The sequence below is a fragment of the Zootermopsis nevadensis genome, unplaced genomic scaffold (genome assembly GCF_977971745.1).
Source record: "Zootermopsis nevadensis isolate Lab colony 2312 unplaced genomic scaffold, Znev_1.0 Znev_ptg000024l, whole genome shotgun sequence".
In the NCBI taxonomy this organism is placed as follows: Eukaryota; Metazoa; Arthropoda; class Insecta; order Blattodea; family Termopsidae; genus Zootermopsis; species Zootermopsis nevadensis.
The window spans coordinates 6,154,716-6,175,601 of record NW_028259156.1 but is presented as its reverse complement, the minus strand read 5'-3'; the positions used below and the strand labels follow the sequence as shown (position 1 = coordinate 6,175,601).

Genomic DNA, 20,886 nt, shown 5'->3' with positions numbered 1-20,886 from the left:
AAAGTTTTTTATTAAATAGATGGCTCTAGCAGACAAAAATAAGGACAGAGTAGAAATTGTGCGGAGGCAGTGGGCTGGTCACTCACTACTGACAAATGCACACTTTGAAAAGACCAGGAAGAGATTGGTATCGAAATACACGAGTATGTGTACTGAAACATTTAGCAATAATATTCTGGTGTGGGGGAAAATTTTTTATTTCAACATTCTCAAGGTAACAAATGGTCGCTGCTACTTACGCTACATGACTGAAACTTCGGACTCTGAATACATGTTCTTGTAGGAGATCCAAAACAACCCAGAAGGCTCAAAATTGTAATCACTTTTCGCTTATGTATGACATGCTTAATTTGGCCGACAGTTTAACAACGCACCCGTCCGCATTTGTCTTATTACCAGTCATATTTCGTTCTATGTAGGATTTGAGGTTGTGATGATGCAAGCAATTTTTACTTTTTATTTTATCATACAAGTATGAAAGCCTATCTCAGTGTTCTGCCAACTTCTCACTGGAGTCGGCTTGCATTTTTATAAATATAAACAATTAGTCCTATTTAATGACCGCAATAAAATAATGATTGTCTGGCTTGCCACTTTGAATCACAAGATCTAAAATCATGACACTAATAAATATTTCAATTACACTTACAGTATCATCATGGCACTACAGACTAATTATTCCGTGCGGACATTAAAGACACAAGTCATTTGAATACGCAAAATCACATTAACACACACCGTCACTGTATAATTTCTGCATAAAAGTCACCTCATTTAAAAGACGCATCCAATGTTAGATAGACGCCTGTTTAACGTGTTTTGTCCACGGCACTCCCTGTATCGAAGTACATCTACTCATAGCTCATGTCAACTTTGTTAATGGAAGTATCATTACGCCATGTAGTGCAACTCTCTAACACATAAACGGAACAGACCTAGTGACACCTACAAAGACGATCTGCTTTAAAAATAAACAATTCGGAGTTCTGCAGCGTAAACAGGGATTATTTACTTCAGAAACATTAACCCTTGTAATGGCTGAGTTGTCTTCTTTGATTTACCACTGAATGTTCAAATATTATTTAGGCGACTTTAAGCTATAAAAGGTGAATATCTAATTGATTCTGATGTGGCTACAAAACACTTCCACGAGAAAAATGTAAATAAAAATATTAAAAAATTGTGAATATAAGAAATGTATAAGAAAAAGAAAGGTCTTTGCCATTCTTTTATTAAATATAAAAATGGTTGACTCCAACATGAACCGAAGAAGAGGTGAATTGTACCAAAATCACTCACAACTGCAATATTCATAAACACAATTTCAGTGACGTAAGTTTACGTGTTTATAAACCGTGGAAGACCATTTGAAGTTGATATACGCTGAACTAAACTAATTAAAGTAAATAAAAGTAAAGCAGGAGATAAAATGGCAGCAAACGTCTGTTCAGATTCAGACGCCCTGAAGCCATGTTCATTAATTTTCTCAACTACAAAACTGATAAATGCGGACGTAAGATTAATGGCGATCTTACAAACTCAGCTCATGACAAAATACCGACGTGCCTAATTAAGAAACTCCAGTAAGAAGAGGCATTTTTGACAATTAGTAATAATTAATTCGGGCAATAAAGTAAACAACTTTTATGGATACCGTAGATTAATGTCCCTGTTCATAACAGCTCCTCCCACGCACACACAACGTGACCCAGATAAATGCAGTCCACACCCTGGCATTCTACGCCTTTTAAGATACTTTTTAATATTATCCACCCTGGTGGTATTTTACTTTAGGTCTTCCGACTAAAATTCTATACTCATTTCTCCATTTTTCCCTTGTGTACTACATTCTCCGCATGCCTCGTAAAAACCTTGTAAGTACAGCTAACTAACCAACTAACTAACTAACTAACTAACTCCCTGGTAGCAGAACCCGCAGGTTCAACACCAACAATACCAAAGACCGCCACCGGCCACGATCCTGAGCCAGCTCCATCCATTAGCCATCGTCACAACCCAACTTCCGAAGATCCATCTTGATGTTACCCTCCCATCTCCTTCTTGGTCTGTCCGGTGGTCTTTTCCATAAGGATTCCTTACCATAAATCTGCATGCACACCTTGCCTACCACCCCCCCATGCGCTACATGACCAGTCCATCGGAGCCTGTTTTCAAACGCTTGTAATCTACGTTCTTCCTTCAAGATAAGAGACCATGTTTCACAACCATACAAAATCACTGTTTTATGTATCCTGACCTTCAGTATTTTGGGTAGTTAATACAATCGAGCGTTTTCCGAATGAATTCTACTCCTAATTTCATCATGGACCTCATTTCTATTTGTTATTGTTGTTCACATTGCATTTATAAAAATTTAAGCTTCAATTAAACAATAATTATTTGTTCAAGAGTTGTCATTACAACATGCTTTGGCGTCAGTGGCCGTCTTCAGGTAACGGGGAACTGACAGCATGACGCACTGGTGCAACGTGCTCAATACACAATGTGGAACATTTTTACTTCATTTTCACAATTATCGTTTAGAGTGGCAGTACTGTTAATTAAATAACCAGGAAATAACTTCACCACCTGGAGCGGAGTCTGCTGTTGTGCACAACCTTCAACTCCACAACAATGGCAGCTTTTGGGTTTGTCGACTTTTGGTCAGTGCAGTTGTGCCCTTTCTCCTTCTTATCGCCAAATCTGACAATAACATTATAAATCTGATTCAAATACATTCTCATAAAAGCCCAACTACATTTATAATAAATAATTAATAATATCTAAACGTCTTGTCTTTAAAGGACTTAATATACTGAACAAAAGCACAAAAATAAATATTCGACAACGTCCATCACAGGCGTTTTCGGCTCTATTTAATATTTCGCAGTATAGTTAATTTCGCGACAAATAAATTACTACTCCTAGAGAACGAAATTTTTCGCCTTGTCAACTTGGAAGTTTATTCTGATCCCTGTTTTATTAATTGTATTTCCCAGTAAGTTAAGAAGAATTTTATTTGGATAAACTCATCTCACTTCCCTGTAAACATCTTCTTATCAATTCAATTCAAAGCAAACAATTACTTACCCCAGATCGAAAGGAGCTGAAACATTAATTCGTTCTTGATATGCAGACAATTAAAACAAAACACTTCAACGAACAGCGGATTCACAGAGACGGACGGATCGAATCGCAAATTCTCTTTTCCTTAAGGCCGCCATTCACGATCGCTCCATTCGTCCAAATGGCACGGTGTTGCTCCAAAATTGTACCGTGAATGCGGAAACTGAAGTCCATTGGCGTGGCGTGGTGGGCTCGTTTGGATGTTCTGTCGAGCCTTAATCCATCCGATCGTTCCATCACTCCATCGCGTCATCGTATCGTGAATGGGGGAATCGGCGATCGAGCCACTCCAAATCGGTTCGTGAGTGGCGGAAACGTGGTCCATTCTCATGCCAGTCTGCCACGAGCCTTCGTCCAGTGAAGTCCAAACTTGTATAATGTCGGGTCGTGATTTTGTTATTGAGGTGATTGAGAAATATAGAGAGTTGCCATGTTTGTGGCAGATAAGTAATGAAGACTATCATGATAAAGCTAAAAGAAGCTTAGCAATGGAAGAATTGGTGGTTTTATTTAAAACCAAAGATCCTACCGCCAACAAAGAAAATTCCCTTAGAAGTTGCTTCAGAAAGGAGCATAAGGACTTAAATTGCTTCTATTTAAGAGCCATTGCTTTGACCACTTTCGTTTTGGTTTTTTCCTTTTAATATACAGGCATACTGCCGTAGCTAGTACCAATTCTTCGTCCATCGCAAACACCACGCACTTCACAGAGGGACAACAAACCGCGACTGGCGTGCCGCGACCTTGAATGTAGTACCTCTTTGGACGACATCCGTTTGGACGTCATCCATTCGGATGTCATCCATCTGGAGCGATCGTGAATGGCGGCAATAAACAGCCAAACCACAACTGACAACAACACAACACTCGCAGGTCAGAATCCTCAGAAGGAATGTAGAAATTTGGGTGGGGGAGTTCACCAATAAACTGATTACCAGGTAGCAGAATGCACACTGATATACTGAATTATTAAAACTAATATTTTCAAGGCAGATAGTATTTTCGTGGCGAGCTCCTGTCTTCTGCTGATTGTCTCTGCAGCTGGTCCGACAGTTTGATTGTCGTTCCTTGTTGCACCTCTGACCACTTTCTCGAAGAATTACTTCGACCCAGAAGTTAACGTTGAGTAATAGAGCATTAAATCACGTTTTCCCAACCGAACAAAAGTCACTTCTACGCCCCTTGTGGATAAATAAAAAATGAGTGCACGCATTCGAATACAAATGAACTCTCGTGGAGTAAGAGACGGATGTTTCAAAACTGAAACGCGTCTTTCAACTGTTTCCTTGATCTTGACAATTGGAAATCGTAACGCACACGGCTTTAGGTGTGTGCATGGCTCGCAAACCAGAAGCTTCTCATTGGTTTATATTCTATGTTATCGCAGTTGCAATTTTACCATATTTTATATTTTGTGTGTGTACTGTAATATATTTTGAACGTGACTGATGATAACTGAGTGCGCACTGGATTTCATTAATTATTTTAATAGAAACTAAGAGATGAAAAAAGTCAAGTGTTGATTACTCAGAAGTTGTGGGTTGCAAAATTTTCACACACGTAAATAAAAGTGAAGAATAATGAATATTTAACAAGGTTGAAGGGAAAATCAGGCCTACGTGTTGTAAATGTCCATAAGTCACACTTTTAACCTGCTAGCTTTTATTACACTTGATCAGAAAAATACATAATGTGAATACCTTACTGACAAACTCCGATTATTAGCAGATCATCATCAGTACCAGATACTAATGTTCATATGTGTCACAAAAGTGCAGTATAATGATTACTCCATCTATTACTTTATGTATACCCGTAATATATTTATATTATCATAATATGGGGCATGGAGAAAACTGCATAATGATGAGCTTAAAAATCTGTTTTCCTCCCCTAATATTGTCAGGGTGATTAAGTCGAGAAGAATGAGATGGGCGGGGCATGCAGCACGAATTTATGGGACAAGAGGTGTGCACCGGGTATTGGTTGGGAAGCCTGAGGGGAAGAGGCCTCTGGGGAGACCTAGACGTAGATGGGAGGAAAATGTCAGGCGGGATCTGTGGGAGATAGGAGTCGAAGGAGACTGGATTTTGTTGTTTGAGGGGAAGGGTTTCCGGACAGCTGGTCGGTCGTGAGAGCCCGGAAAGTAAGTTGATTGTGATTCCGTCAATTTGGAATTTTTAGCCAATTTAAAACTGGCACTGCCTGAAACGAAATGAAGACATGGAGTTATAGCGTCACATATTCGAGATCTCGGAATTAGATGAGAGGTAAATGGTAACGTTTATTCTCCAGCCACTTCGAATGAAAATCACAAATAATAACAATCATGATAATCGGCACCCTGGCCGAGACTGCAAACAGGTACGTCATTAACGGACGAATCCAATTCTACGTTTTTAGTCTGTAGTAAGACATTGGTCCTTGTCCTGAGGTAGCTGAAAACAGCCCACATAAAGTCCTTTCATCTGACATATGAAATTGAAATTGTGTGCGTGTTCGCTTGTAGCTCGAGAACGGGTAAATCGATTGCATTAAATTTGGGGTATGATATCAGGAAGAGAACACAGAAAGGTCAGAACTCCAGAAAATTGTCCTCAGTTCGAGTCCTGGTCAGGACGCTTCCAGCAGCTCGGAAACCAGGCACAGTTGTTAATTTCGAAGGTGTTCGGTTTAAGAATGATACTTCTTTCTGTGATATTCAAAGTTTTTTTTCGCCTTTGGTAAAATAAAGACTAATAAGAGATGAAAGCATTTATCGAATTTCCATCCATAACACTGCGGACATACTGCTAGTTTAATAGTAAATATTAAAAAGTACTAATAATTCCTAAACAATTTTGCAACTTTGAATAAGAAGCCTCACTACAACCAAACACGAGGTTTTTGTAACCGATCGTTTAACGGGACTCTCCTTAGTAAGTCAGTGTCTTCTATTATATTAATGCCAACTAACATTACTGAAGTATTAGGGCCACGACGAACCTGGAGGCAGATATGAACATAAGCGAAAGTTGGTCTGAACATAAGAGTGGGGGTAGTGAAGCTATTAGTTTTCTAAAAAATTATTCTAAAACCTGCAGAAGGATAATTCTGCAACCACCAGTTTCAAGGCAGTCCAGTGAATTCTGCTGTCGCTTTCTTAGTTTCGTATCCATAGCAACTACCCAATGTGCGTTTCCATTAGTGCCAATATTTTCAAATAAGATCGTAAACAAATAATATAATGATTCAAATTATGTTTCACATTCAATTATTCACACTGTTTTGGTCATTTCGTTGAATAATCAAATTTGTGATCTAAGGCACTTACTTCATAATTTTTAGTAAAAATTTCCCGAAAATCCGCACATCACTTCGCAACTAATTAAAAGACAGATTGTGCATAAGAGTGTCAAAGTGACTCTATCAAAGGTTAATTAGTGAGCAGTGTTCTGTTTTGAGTGTTTGTGTTCTTTAGTGAAGTGATGTGTTTAGATTTTGTCGATAGTGAAATTCTGGTTGTTTCTTGTGATCAAAATTCTGTATCAACATGATGTCCCTGTATAGGACGATTAAAGGTACAGGGACACAGAAGAGGTCCAGAGATAGAAGGTAAGGATCTTCATAGTACAGCAAGACAAAGATAATAACACCGGTCCCTTGCCAACAGCCGCGATTTCTTTTTGAGACTAATACACCGTGTTACGTGTTCGAATTGGGGGGGGGGGGAGCATAGAATAAGATGCTGCAATAATTATTCACTACTTAAAATTGTATTTAAGCTGCTAATATAATAGAAAAATGTATGCATTCAGATATAAGATAATAATGCAAACTTATTACCACCAAACTTGGCGAGACAGATGAGGGGAGGGGGAGGGGGAGGGAAATAGGTGAGAACAGACAAAAATGGAGCCAATGTGGGATCTTTAGACAGAATACAAATTGAGGAATGAGGACAGGAAGAAGAAATAAGAAAACGAAACATAATTAAAATATATAATAACAATAATCGAGACTTGCAATAACAGAGGAACCAGCATTTTAAGTGCCATCAGGACATCAACATCAAAAATCACATAAAACATGTGGCAGAGGTTTTCTATGGTCTTCGGGGAGTGGATTTGAAGACCACATCAGGCACAGGCCGTCCTCCTGTTCGTAAGGCGTAGCTTGAACTCAGCATCCCCTCTGATCATTTGGCCCAAGTTTCTACTGAGCTAACAAGTATTTATTTAGATTTAGATTTACCCAAAACCGCTTATCGGAAAGTCCTTTTAACCCAATGCAGGTGAAACACTAACTGCACAGAAAACATGTATGAAAAGTGAAGAGAGATCGGTAAAAAATAGGAAGCAAACAATATTTTTGTTGCAATGTCTTTATTTTAAACATCCCTAAAACATTTGGCAGCCACAACAAATACGATGTGAGGCCTGCTCTGTCTCCAATTCCTCCCAATTTTGCAGAACTAGTAAATGAGATGGAGCAGTGGCTTTGTACTCATTAGCTGGGACCTGGTGATGAAATATTCATGGTGAATAATTACCAAATTTGTTGTGGCTGCTAAAAAGTTTATAGATGTTTAAAATATGTTTTCTGTGCAGTTTGTGTTTTACCTGCATTGGGTAAAAAGGACTTTCTGATAAGCGGTTTTGGGTAATGAAGGGAAAAGTTTGGGAAGCGATGTCCTAACAACACGAGACAGAAAGACAACCTCCACCTGAACCAATTATGGAAGTCCCTTATAGACTGTCCGAAGTAACGAAGGAAGCCTCTGACTCAGTGGCATTTCTGTCATGATCTGGTCCTAGGCCAGCAGACACATCATTCGTTTCTTCCAGGTTTCTTTCTCTAAGATTTACAAACCGACTGGTCGCTTCTCCCAAGACGAATTCCAAAACTGTAAAGAGAAACAAAGGAATAAGATAATGGAAAATAAGAGAACGCAAGTGGATGTTACCAAGCAAATAATATCCACAAATGTACATATCTCAGTAACCACTTTGACTATTACAGAAATTACCTGCTTGCATGGAAACCAAAGGTCCTTTGTCATATTCACAAAATACCGCCATTGTGCCCTGTCATGAGTAACGTGAATCTATTCCTCAGCCTCAAGCCATATTTCTATAAAATATAATATTATCTTCCCAATTAAACGTCTGTTTCTGAAGTAAGAAGATGTTCTTCACCAGAGATTACTTGGGTAGAATTTGGTACGATTTTATCAAATTTTCTATGTCTACATGCCCTACCAATCTCATATTTGATTTAATCACCCTAATACTACTTGGTGAAAAGTACAACTTATTTCGGCAATTTGTTCTCAAACAGTCGAAAATGAATAATAAAACCAAAATCATATCACACTTTCAGGAGTTAAGAATAGTGCAACAAATGCTTTTGTATGAGCAGTACTTACGAATAAGATGGTCGGTAATTGTAATGTAGTTTAAGGATGCCTCAATGCTGACATGACTTGTTATATAGTAAATGCACGAGATATCAGTGTACAAATCTTTCAGCAGAATAATCGAGGACACCCTCAGGCCTGTTCGCACCCACTGCGCTTTGTCCTAGTAAACAAAAATATCATATAAGTGAGAATTCATGTTTTCATGACAGCAAGTATTAAGATGGATGTATCTTGGGTTGTTGTGAGGTATAGACTGGTAGAACGTTAATAAGGTTTCAGATATGCTGATGATGGAGGCAACAAGGGCCTTTGAAACGTCATTGGGCACATTACTCACCGTGAATATTCCATACAGCATCATAGATCCTGTCAGGATTCTCACAGCGGCACACAGCAAAGACACATCCTGCACCAACGTATGGACTGGAAGAAAAAAAGTCTCGATTTTAGAGTTTACACAGACAGCAATTTACGCTAAAATAATGTTAATGACCAAACTTTGTTTGTTTACTTCTACCACTTTAGCCTGTGTGCTAGTTGACTTGTGTCGTAAAGTTGCATGTATGTATCAAAGGAACGCACATCTAATGCGAGTTTAAGTCTCATCACAAAACCGATCACGAGAAGAGCAGAATCACAAATAAATAAAATAAGGAGAAATTTTGATGGTTTTTTTACTCAAGAAGTTAACTGTACAAAATATCGAAGTCTGACCGCAGACAGTTTTATGTAGTATATTATAATTAATAATTCTAGAATGAAGTGACCTTTTTGGTTATACTTATTTTTGAAACAGCGCAGACCTACTACTTGTTATTAACATCGCTGTAACTGGATCAATGCATTATGGTCTCTCGATACGTCACACCCACAAGCATTATGAAAACATACAAATTTCAACCAAAACGAACGGCTGGGTGGCGAGATTTCAATTGAGACAGAGACTTCATCGCTCTCACAGCCAGATAACAACTGGCCTTTGGCATGATACAGTACGTACCTGGCTGCGGGCCGAAATACTTCTCCCACAAAGATATTTGCCTGTCTGGGCTGACGATGCTGCCATCGGAGAGAAAAATCATTTCACTGTAACCAGCTGATAACTCATGGATGGATTTCCCCTGCACACCAAGAACATATACACTTAGAGATGCTTAATTAGAAAAAAATAATATTCCATACAGTTATGATAATGGTATTTTAATTATGTAATTTTAAATTTGTAATTACTAAAAACAAACACTACCTCCGTTATTTGAGTTCCCTCTAATCAAAGAATGTATAGTAAGCAATAATAAAACAAGCACGTACCAGGGTCAAAACAGCAAAGCAAATTGTCAGCAATCTGCAGAAAGTTACTTCATTTATGTTTGAATCCGTTTTCTCGGGTTTTCTTTCTAGAAGATTTACAAACCGACGGGTCGCTTCTCCCAAGACGAATTCCAAAACTGTAAAGAGAAACAAAGGAATAAGATAATGGAAAATAAGAGAACGCAAGTGGATGTTACCAAGCAAATAATATCCACAAATGTACATACCTCAGTAACCACTTTGACTATTATAGAAATTACCTGCTTACATGAAAACCAAAGGTCCTTTGTCATATTCACAAAATACCGCCATTGTGCCCTGTCATGAGTAACGTAAATCTATTCCTCAGCCTCAAGCCATATTTCTATAAAATATAATATTATCTTCCCAATTAAACGTCTGTTTCTGAAGTAAGAAGTTCTTCACCAGAGATTACTTGGGTAGAATTTGGTACGATTTTATCAAATTTTCTATGTCTACATGCCCTACCAATCTCATATTTGATTTAATCACCCTAATACTACTTGGTGAAAAGTACAACTTATTTCGGCAATTTGTTCTCAAACAGTCGAAAATGAATAATAAAACCAAAATCATATCACACTTTCAGGAGTTAAGAATAGTGCAACAAATGCTTTTGTATGAGCAGTACTTACGAATAAGATGGTCGGTAATTGTAATGTAGTTTAAGGATGCCTCAATGCTGATATGACTTGTTATATAGTAAATGCACGAGATATCAGTGTACAAATCTTTCAGCAGAATAATCGAGGACACCCTCAGGCCTGTTCGCACCCACTGCGCTTTGTCCTAGTAAACAAAAATATCATGTAAGTGAGAATTCATGTTTTCATGACAGCAAGTATTAAGATGGACATATCTTGGGTTGTTGTGAGGTATAGACTGGTAGAACGTTAATAAGGTTTCAGATATGCTGATGATGGAGGCAACAAGGGCCTCTGAAACGTCATTGGGCACATTACTCACCGTGAATATTCCTAACAGCATCATAAATCCTGTCACGATTTTCAAAGCGGCATACAGCGCGCACACATCCTGCACCACCTTACGGACTGGAAGGAAAAAAAGTCTCGATTTTAGAGTTTACACAGACAGCAATTTACGCTAAAATAATGTTAATGACCAAACTTTGTTTGTTTACTTCTACCACTTTAGCCTGTGTGCTAGTTGACTTGTGTCGTAAAGTTGCATGTATGTATCAAAGGAACGCACATCTAATGCGAGTTTAAGTCTCATCACAAAACCGATCACGAGAAGAGCAGAATCACAAATAAATAAAATAAGGAGAAATTTAGATGGTTTTTTTACTCAAGAAGTTAACTGTACAAAATATCGAAGTCTGACCGCAGACAATTTTATGTAATATATTATAATTAATAATTCTCGAATGAAGTTACCTTTTTGGTTATACTTATTTTTGAAACAGCGCAGATCTACTACTTCTTATTAACATCGCTGTAACTGGATCAATGCATTATGGTCTCTCGATACGTCACACCCACAAGCATCATGAAAACATACAAATTTCAACCAAAACGAACGGCTGGGTGGCGAGATTTCAATTGAGACAGAGACTTCATCGCTCTCACAAGCCAGATAACAACTGGCCTTTGGCATGATACAGTACGTACCTGGCTGCGGGCCGAAATACTTCTCCCACAAAGATATTTGCCTGTCTGGGCTGACGATGCTGCCATCGGAGAGAAAAATCATTTCACTGTGACCAGCTGATAACTCATGGATGGATTTCCCCTGCACACCAAGAACATATACACTTAGAAATGCTTAATTAGAAAAAAATAATATTCCATACAGTTATGATAATGGTATTTTAATTATGTAATTTTAAATTTGTAATTACTAAAAACAAACACTACCTCCGTTATTTGAGTTCCCTCTAATGAAAGAATGTACAGTAAGCAATAATAAAACAAGCACGTACCAGGGTCAAAACAGTAAAGCAAATTGCCAGTAATCTGTAGAAATTTACTTTTGTAAAATGCGACCTCATCTGAAAAAAAAACAGCATTTCATTAAGATACAATGTCTTATTTTTTATTGCAATGACAGTTTCTCAAAGTCAAGACATGCGACAAATGAGTTTATAGCGCATGCATTTACAAATACTTTTGTATGGAGTCGATTACTTAATTATAATATAGTTATATCCACAACTAGACGCACCAATATAATCTAATATTTTGAAATATCAAATCTAAAACTTCTTGACGATGATGAAGAGTCAATTGAATAAAAATTTACTTGGATATTATCCATCGTCTAGTAAATATAAAACGTAAAACGACGTTTCGGAGATGGGACTCTATCTTCGTCTTCAGGTTCCTACACAGTTGGGCCCACTAGATAGAGCTAATCCCTATCTCCGGACAAAGTAAATAAAAAGTCATTACCACACCATCCATCCGTGGGACGTAAAAGAATAGTAAGTAGAAATCAAAATTCATAAACACGAATAAAGCCAGAAGACAAAAAACTCACAAAAGGTGGGAATAAATACACATGAATATTAATTCGAAACTCGATGCCCACCTTGGATTTCTTGAGAGATGACAGGTATCCAAATAGGTTTTTTTCGCTTTATCGTGTTTATGAATTTTGATTTCTACATACTATTCTTTTACGTCCCACGGATGGATGGTGTGGTAATGCCTTTTTATTTACTTTGTCCGGAGATAGGGATTAGCTCTATTTAGTGGGCCCAACTGAGTAGGGACCTAAAGACGGAGATAGAGCCCCATCTCCGAAACGTCGTTTTACGTTTTATATTTACTAGACGATGGATAATATCCAAGAAAATTTTTATTCAATTAATATTTTGAAATGTTTATTTAAATTACGTCAGGCCTTTGCAATATTCACGGTGTGCTGTATTGGACGAATTAATTATTACATTAAACATGAAAAAGTATAAAAATCAAAGTGAAAGTTACTGGGATGAGTCTACGAACATACACGGAACCTCCGCAGAACACCGACAGCGAGATTCCTTAGACTAAACACACACGTAATTTTAAACCTACTAACTAACTAACTAACTAACTAAATGGCTTACCGAACCCGAATGTTCATCACCGAATTAACCAAAGCCCTCCTGTCCTGGGCCAACAAAATCCAGTTTCCTTCAACTCCTATCTCCCATAGATCCCGCCTGACATTATCCTCCCATCTACGTCTAGGTCTCATCAGCTGTCTCTTCCCCTCAGGCTCCTCACCCGACAAGGTGGTGATACCTTCGGGAGGATTTTAAACCTACACGTATATAATTTATTTATAAGCCCACTCAGTATGTTACTTCTTTGATCTCAGGATCCACCAACTTTTCGCTGATGAACTGTCATTAGTTTCACAGAAACGAAGATTGATTTTGCCTATTATTGATGCACGAATAAAACGTAAATTATACGGGCTACATTATTTACATTCCTTATAAAGTATTCAGACATGTAACTAGATACTAGTTTGTTCATCTACGGTTTAAACTTACCTTATTTCTGAAGCTTGAATAAATTTCTGTCATGATCCTGTTTACACAACTGTAAATGAAGACAGTCAAATATGAAATCAACAACACTCGATGGAGAGAGTGGAGGGCAGTATCACAGATTTCTTAATAATTCTTATGTAAGATAAGTAATTGTGATATTCTAAAACGTTTTTAACAGCACAAAATTATCTACTCCACGACGCACTTCTTCTACAACCGATTCACAGCTCAGGTCTTAACGCAATAACGAAAGCCCATTGTTGATGCCAAGATATACTAATGCAACAATGCCGAGTAAACAGATGACGCAACAATTAGTTTCTTAGGTAAAGGAATGGAGTGCAATACGGTTCATTCAGGCAATTATACTGCATGTATAAGAAACGAGAAAAGAGCCTTACGGGATGCTCAGGCAAGATTGTTGCAGGTGTGGGTTAGAAATTCCAATGCCTTTTCTTACATTGTTATGCAAGCAGGTGTTCACGTAAAAGGTGACCATTGTCGGTCAATATCTGCACATTGTTGGTAGTTGAAAAAACAAAACAAAGATAAATACTCTAGCTTATAATTTGTTTGTATTCAGTCATAATAGAAAGTACTTTCCCTATAAGGAGAGAATAAATTTAAAAATATTCGGGAGAGACACGAAGAAAAAACTGCATTTCCAATTGCCCTTATTTTAAAATAACGTCCGTTTCAGTATAATTGATTAATTTTAAAGATGATTTTTGAGGGGCCCGGGCGCTGGGCCAAAGAAAACGTTTCCCCCGTTCGAATCCCGGGAAAGATGTTTTATGTTGTTCGGATAGCAAGCACTAGGGAAGAGTGGCGCTAAGGCAAATTATGTTTTTGTTCCTGGGAAATGATTTGACTGACTAAAGTCACAAGCCCGAAAACTGTCTGAGACTCAGAAGATGAATTTGTAAGAATCTGCCGTATTTCCCCTTAGTAAATACCGCAGTGTCCACTGGTCATGTGTGAATTCAAAATTGAGGGTTGACATTTCTTTGCTCGTTCGCTTGTGGCCCGTGAAGAAGAAACATGGCGCGATTATTCCTTAAGACACATGAGAAAACACAGGAAGGTCAGAACTCTGGGAAAAGTGTCCTGAGTTCGATTTCCGGCAAGGGAGCTTCCTTTAGCACCGAAACTAAGCGAGACAGAAGAAGGGCGCCAGGATCAGAGTTTTTGCTTCGAAGAGGAGATTTCGGAAACGAAGGCCTCGACACTGAGTTCGAGTCCCAACAAGGATGGTTTCTGTTCACGGGAACGCAACCGCGATAAAGGAACGGCGCCAAGACAAAATTCTTTCGTTTCGGAGAGGAAATTGCAGGGTCTAAGGTCACAGACACGAATACACAGTCCTCGGTTCGAGTCTCTGTTAGGATGTTGGTTTCTGGGGTAATTTTACGGGCGTATTAAACGACGCACGTTTAATGATGAGGCCTGTAATTAATATAATTAATCTGCTGATTTTGTGTGGTTATAGTATACCATGTATTTTTATTTATTCGTAGTTTATTTAACGACGCATTTTCAGTAGCTCCGAGTAGCACACGAGCATTAAATTCATTGATAAATCCTCGTACGTAAATAGTTTTATTATTTGGAAACACAAAAATAGCTTCATTCTGTATTACTGTCGACTAACACGGATGCCACCAGATGTCTCAAAAGTAAAGTGCTGTGCAATTTGTAGGGTTACCCAAATATCAGAAAAGTTTTTGTGGTAACATGGCCTCCTTGACTGTTTTCAGTTATTTGCGGACATTGGCCATGAGGGATGAGGTACACGTAGTTTGATGGGTAAACCAGTTAGAAGGCGTTCACCATGACTGAGAATATAGAGATTTATTCTTGTTGCTTCAACACTCTATCAACTGATAATGTTGCGTATCCATTAATTAAATATGACACGATTGTTATGAATGATAAATCGCGGGAGTACATTCTGTGCTTGCTTTAAAGTAACTGAGAAGAACCAGGAAGCTGGGGAGGGCTGATACCAACGTGTTAGTTTACTGCGGTTGGATGAAACGATTATTTTTGACGTGTTTTAAGAGGGGACAGGAATTGGATCTTTTTTTTTAGATGATGGTGCCACAGAGTTTCAATAATCTCACAGGCGGCTTCAAATGGCGGACGCTAAGTTTGTTATGAATTGTGAATGGGACAGGGTGAATGTGTAAATGGATTTTAGGAACTGCTAAGGAATTTGCCTTCGATAAGATGCGGATTGTGACTTTGAACAAGATTCGAACTGATTATCGCTTGGATAACCTTCCAGCTTTGTCTTGAGTACTTCGTGGTTTTACTTTCGTTAAGTTAGAGAATTTTCTGGCGTTGACTCCGATTCTGCCTCAGATAATTCGTTGTTGCGATAATTGTTCCTGTGCCCAAGCGGCATCTTCACGCTTCGGCTTGCTTGACCCTCGATGGTCAGGGAATACCAGGCTAGGTGAGCCCCAGAAACAAGAATGGTTGCAGAGAGGGAGGGAACTTTGGCCCGTAGTCCACACAAAACCAGGATCACGATTGACTATACGGAGTGTTTCGAACAAGAATTCGCGTACAGCCGACAAGGGGTGGTTCTGCGACTTGTGGGTTGGACGTGGGGCTAACATTTCCTGATTGTGAGAATAATAAATTATTCCGAAATGTTGCGCGTGGCTTCTGACTGGGTCGGAATATTTGCAACTTACTAATTTGCTGGACTAAGCCTAATCAAAGATAAAAGACAAATGACTTGTTCTTATGCTCATTTGCTCTTTAACGTGATGCATGCGATATTATCATTTGTGTATGTTGGCTAATATGGCACGTGAGAATTGAATTTTTCATACATGCCCACAGTTTACATGTGCATTATTTTTTTTATTGAGCCAAAAGAAGGGGCGTAGAAGTGACTTTAGTTCGGTTGGGAACACGTGATTTAAAAAGAAGACAAGCCTAATTCTCTTACAAGAGTTCACAAATGCAGATGTAACCTATAAACGCGATAAACAATATTAAAAATAATAATTCGTATGCCCTTACCTCACTCTTTGTTCAAGAGGGAGAGACCTCGACGTCCACCGGCAAAATGAAATGGAAAGAGTGAAATACAGTGTCACGAGTTTCTTAGTAATTTAAATATGATGAGCGCTTTGGTTATTGTGAAAGACTTTTAACAGCACAAAATACCTCTTCTACGAGCTCAGTTCTCTCCAGACTGACGAAAGTCGACTGTTGACGGCAATACTAGGGCAGAACGCTCCTTTCGGAGCTCCTCGGAGGGGTTGGTCAAGTTTTTAAAAAGCAACCAACCCCTTCGGGGGGGGGGGGGTTTTGGTTGCGTTTTAAAATCTTGTGTAAGAAACTAAATTAAACCCCCCGAATGGAGGGTTAAAATACTTGACCAACCCCCTTTTTCGGGGGATCTTGATCAAGTGTTTAAAAAGCAACCAACCCCCTTTCGGGTAGGTTGGTTGAGTTTTAAAATCTTGAGTAAGACACTAAACTCGGCATTGTTGTGTTGTACTCGGCATTGTTGTGTTCCACAACAATGCCGAGTTTGTTTATAGTTGATGTTGTTGATGACGTAATTTATTGACGACGACGAAATCACAAATTTTTATAATACTAGAGCAGGGCGCTCCTTTCGGAGCTCCTAGGGAGGGTTGGTCAAGTTTGTAAAACGCCACCAACCTTGTGTAAGAAACTAAACTAACCGCCACGAATTGATGGTTAAAACAATTGACCATTGCTTTTTGAAATCTTAAGTAACACGCAAAACTAATTCCCTTTCGGGGGGGTTAGTTTAGTATCTCATTCAAGTGTTTTAACCCCTGAGTAAGACACTAAACTATCCCCCTTCGGGGTGTTAATTTAGTGTCTTATTCGGAGCACTTTCTCTAATCTGATTTTTTACTTCTTTATGTCGCTGTTCAGAGGCCAACTGTTCGTGGTCAGTCAGCTTTCTACGTCCAGCCCCACCCCTGCAAATTTTCGTCTGATTTTTTTCCCCTTCTGTTTTCGTTGAATACGTTTTTCTACTTTTATCAATGTAAGTCTTACTTCGCTTTCTTTCATTTGTTAAATAGTTCCGATGTTTTAGTTCTTTTCGTCGCTGTTCAAAGGTCAACAGTTCTTGGTCAGTCAACTATCTACGTCCAACCCCACCCTTTCAAATCTTCGTCTGATTTTTTGTTCTTGTGTTCTTGTTAAATACGTTTTCCTGCGTTTATCAATATAGGTCTCCCTTCGCTTTCTTTATTCGTTAAGTACGTCCGATGTTTTAGTTCTTTACGTCGCTGTTCAGAGGCCAATTGTTCTTGGTCACTCAACTATCTACGTCCAACCCCACCCTTACAAATCTTCGTCTGCTTTTTTTCCCTTCGCTTCTTATTGAATAAGTTTTTCTACGTTTATCAATGTAAGTCTTACTTCGCTTTTCTTTATTTCTTAAATACGTCTGATGTTGTAGTTTTTTACGTCTCTGTTCAGAGGCCAATTGTTCTTGGTCACTCAACTTTCTACGTCCAACCCCACCCTTACAAATCTTCGTCTGCATTTTTCCCCTTCGCTTCTTATTGAATAAGTTTTTCTACGTTTATCAATGTAAGTCTTACTTCGCTTTTCTTTATTTCTTAAATACGTCTGATGTAGTTTTTTACGTCTCTGTTCAGAGGCCAATTGTTCTTGGTCACTCAACTATCTACGTCCAACCCCACCCTTACAAATCTTCGTCTGCTTTTTTCCCTTCGCTTCTTATTGAATAAGTTTTTCTACGTTTATCAATGTAAGTCTTACTTCGCTTTTCTTTATTTCTTAAATATGTCTGATGTAGTTCTTTACGTCGCTGTTCAGAGGCCAATTGTTCTTGGTCACTCAACTTTCTACGTCCAACCCCACCCTTACAAATCTTCGTCTGCTTTTTTTCCCTTCGCTTCTTATTGAATAAGTTTTTCTACGTTTATCAATGTAAGTCTTACTTCGCTTTTCTTTATTTGTTAAATAGGTCTGTTGTTTAAGTTTTTACGTCGCTGTTCAGAGGCCAACTCTTCTTGGTCAGTCAACTTTCTACGTCCAATCCCACCCTTGCAAATCTTCGTCTGTGTTTCTACGTGTGTCGTTAATATGGTCTCGTTTATCAATGTAAGTCTTCTTTCGCTTCTCTTTATTTCTTAAATGTCTGATGTTGTAGTTCTTTACGTCGCTGTTCAGAGGTCAAAAGTTCTTGTTCAGTCAACTTTTTACGTCCAGCCCCACCCCTGCAAATCTTCGTCTTAAAATCGATCATAAGGCCAGTTTTCATAACAGTTTTCGTAATCGTAATATATCGAATGAGTATCAGTTTACCTTGTTGAAGTTGTTGGAGTTGGTACTTCAAATACTTGATAACGTCTTCTTTCACTTTTCTGATGTTTTAGGCCAACTGTCAGTCAATATTCAAGAATGCTAAGTGCTTCTTCTGGAGCAGTGATAATGCGACTGGCTTGATATTTTTTGATTTCTTTGTTGTGAAACGTTATATTTGTTTACTCGGCATTGTTGTGTTCCACAACAATGCCGAGTAAACAAATATCTGTTGGCATTGTTGATGACGTCATTTTTTGAAGACAAATTGGTTGAAGACAACGACTAATCACAAATTTTTATAGTAAGATACGTTTTTCTACTTTTATCAATGTAAGTCTTACTTCGCTTTCCTTCATTTGTTAAATAGTTCTGATGTTTTAGTTCTTTACCTCGCTGTTCACTTGCCAACTGTTCTTGGTCAGCCAACTTTCTACGTCCAACCGAATCCATACATATCTTCGTTTTTCTCTTCTACTCTTGGTGAATAAGTTTTTCTACGTTTATCAATGTGTCTCCCTTCGCTTTTCTTTACTTGTTAAGTAGGTCTGATGTTGTAGTTCTTTACGTCGCTGTTCAGAGGCCAATTGTTCTTGGTCACTCAACTTTCTACGTCCAACCCCACCCTTACAAATCTTCGTCTGCTTTTTTCCCCTTCGGTTCTTATTGAATAAGTTTTTCTACGTTAATCAATGTAAGTCTTCCTTCGCTTTTCTTTATTTCTTAAATATGTCTGATGTAGTTCTTTACGTCGCTGTTCAGAGGTCAACAGTTCTGGTTCAATCAACTTTTTACGTCCAGCCCCACCCCTGCAAATCTTCGTCTTAAAATCGATCAAAAGTCAGTTTAAATAATACTTTCGTAATCGTAATATATCGAATGAGTATCAGTTTACCTTGTAGGAGTTGGTACTTCAAATACTCGATAACCTCTTCTTTCACTTTCCTGATGTTTTAGGCCAACTGTCAGTCAATATTAAAGAATGCGACGTGCTGCTTCTGGAGCAGAGATCATGCGACTGACTTGATAGTTTTTGTTGTAAAGCGTTATTTGTTTACTCTGCATTGTTGTGTTGTGCTCGGCATTGTTGTGGAACACAACAATGCCGAGTATAAACAAATATATGTTGACATTGTTGATGACGTCATTTTTTGAAGACAACGACTAATCACAAATTTGTATAGTAAAAGAAGAAGAAGATAGATATACTAATACAACAATGCGGACGACAACTGTGACGTAATAATTAGTAAAGGAATGACGTGCAATACGGTTCATTCAGGCAATTATACTGCATGTATAAGAAATCAATAATGATCCTTATGGCATGCACGGAAGAGATTGTTGCAGGTGTGCTTTAGAAATTCCAGTACCTCTTCTTATTACTTATTTAAAAGAAACCGCCCGGTTTCAGTATAATTTATTAATTTGAATGATGGTGTTGGGGGGTTTCGGGCGCTGATGAGCCTATCACCCCTGGGCCAGAGAAAAATGTTTCCTTCCTTCGAATCCCGACAAAGATATTTTCTGTTGTTCGGACAGCAAGCACTAGGGAAGGATGGAGCTAAGATAAATTCTGTTTGTTCCTGTGAAAGGATCTGATTGACCAAGATCACAAATCCGAAAATTGTCCTGAGGCCCAGAAGATGAATTTGTAAAAAACTGCCATATTTCCCCCTTAATAAATACCGCGGAAGTTGAAATTGAGGGTTGGCTTTGCTTTACCCGTTTTCTTGTGGCTCGTGCAGAAGAAACATGGCGTAATTATTCCTTAAGACAAATGAGAGAACGCTGGAAGGTCAGGACTCTGGGAAGTGTCCTGAGTTCGATTTCCTTCAAGGGCGGTTCCTTTAACTCCGAAACTAAGCGACAGAGAACAAAGGAGCCAGGATCAGAGTTTTTCTGCTTCAAAGAGGAAATTACCGAAACAAAGGCCTCTACACTGGGTTCGAGTCCTGACAAGAAGAATGGTTTCTGTTGACGGGAACGTAACCGCGATAAGAACACGACGCTAAGGCAAAATTCTTTCGTTCGTACTTCAAATTTTCTAGGTCCAAAACTGGAAGTAATGTGAGTAAACAGCTGGCAGCATAATTCTGATCATTTGTAATTAATGTCTTCATGTTTCTCCATTTGTGGCTATTTGTACGTCCATTTCAGTTACATGTACCAGATAGTGTTAACC

General features: G+C 38.5%; 1 protein-coding gene across 2 annotated transcripts; it reads right to left on the bottom strand.

Annotated features, from left to right (window-relative positions):
- Window positions 1-7,093: 7,093 nt before the first annotated feature.
- Window positions 7,094-19,721, bottom strand: LOC147872735 (uncharacterized). 2 transcript variants are annotated; one of them, XM_087355039.1, is made up of 11 exons: window positions 19,597-19,721; window positions 13,365-13,413; window positions 11,802-11,870; window positions 11,491-11,611; window positions 10,826-10,911; window positions 10,495-10,648; window positions 9,839-9,975; window positions 9,528-9,648; window positions 8,865-8,950; window positions 8,534-8,687; window positions 7,094-8,011 (listed from the first exon to the last, which is right to left on the bottom strand). In XM_087355039.1, the coding sequence occupies exons 2-11, from the start codon at window positions 13,395-13,397 to the stop codon at window positions 7,854-7,856; spliced, it is 1,119 nt and encodes a 372-aa protein (XP_087211165.1). In that variant the 5' UTR covers window positions 13,398-13,413; window positions 19,597-19,721; the 3' UTR covers window positions 7,094-7,853. The 2 variants fall into 2 exon arrangements, with proteins under 2 accessions (XP_087211165.1, XP_087211164.1); XM_087355038.1 differs by lacking the exon at window positions 19,597-19,721 and having other exon boundaries at window positions 13,365-13,479.
- Between the last annotated feature and the right edge of the window lie 1,165 nt (window positions 19,722-20,886).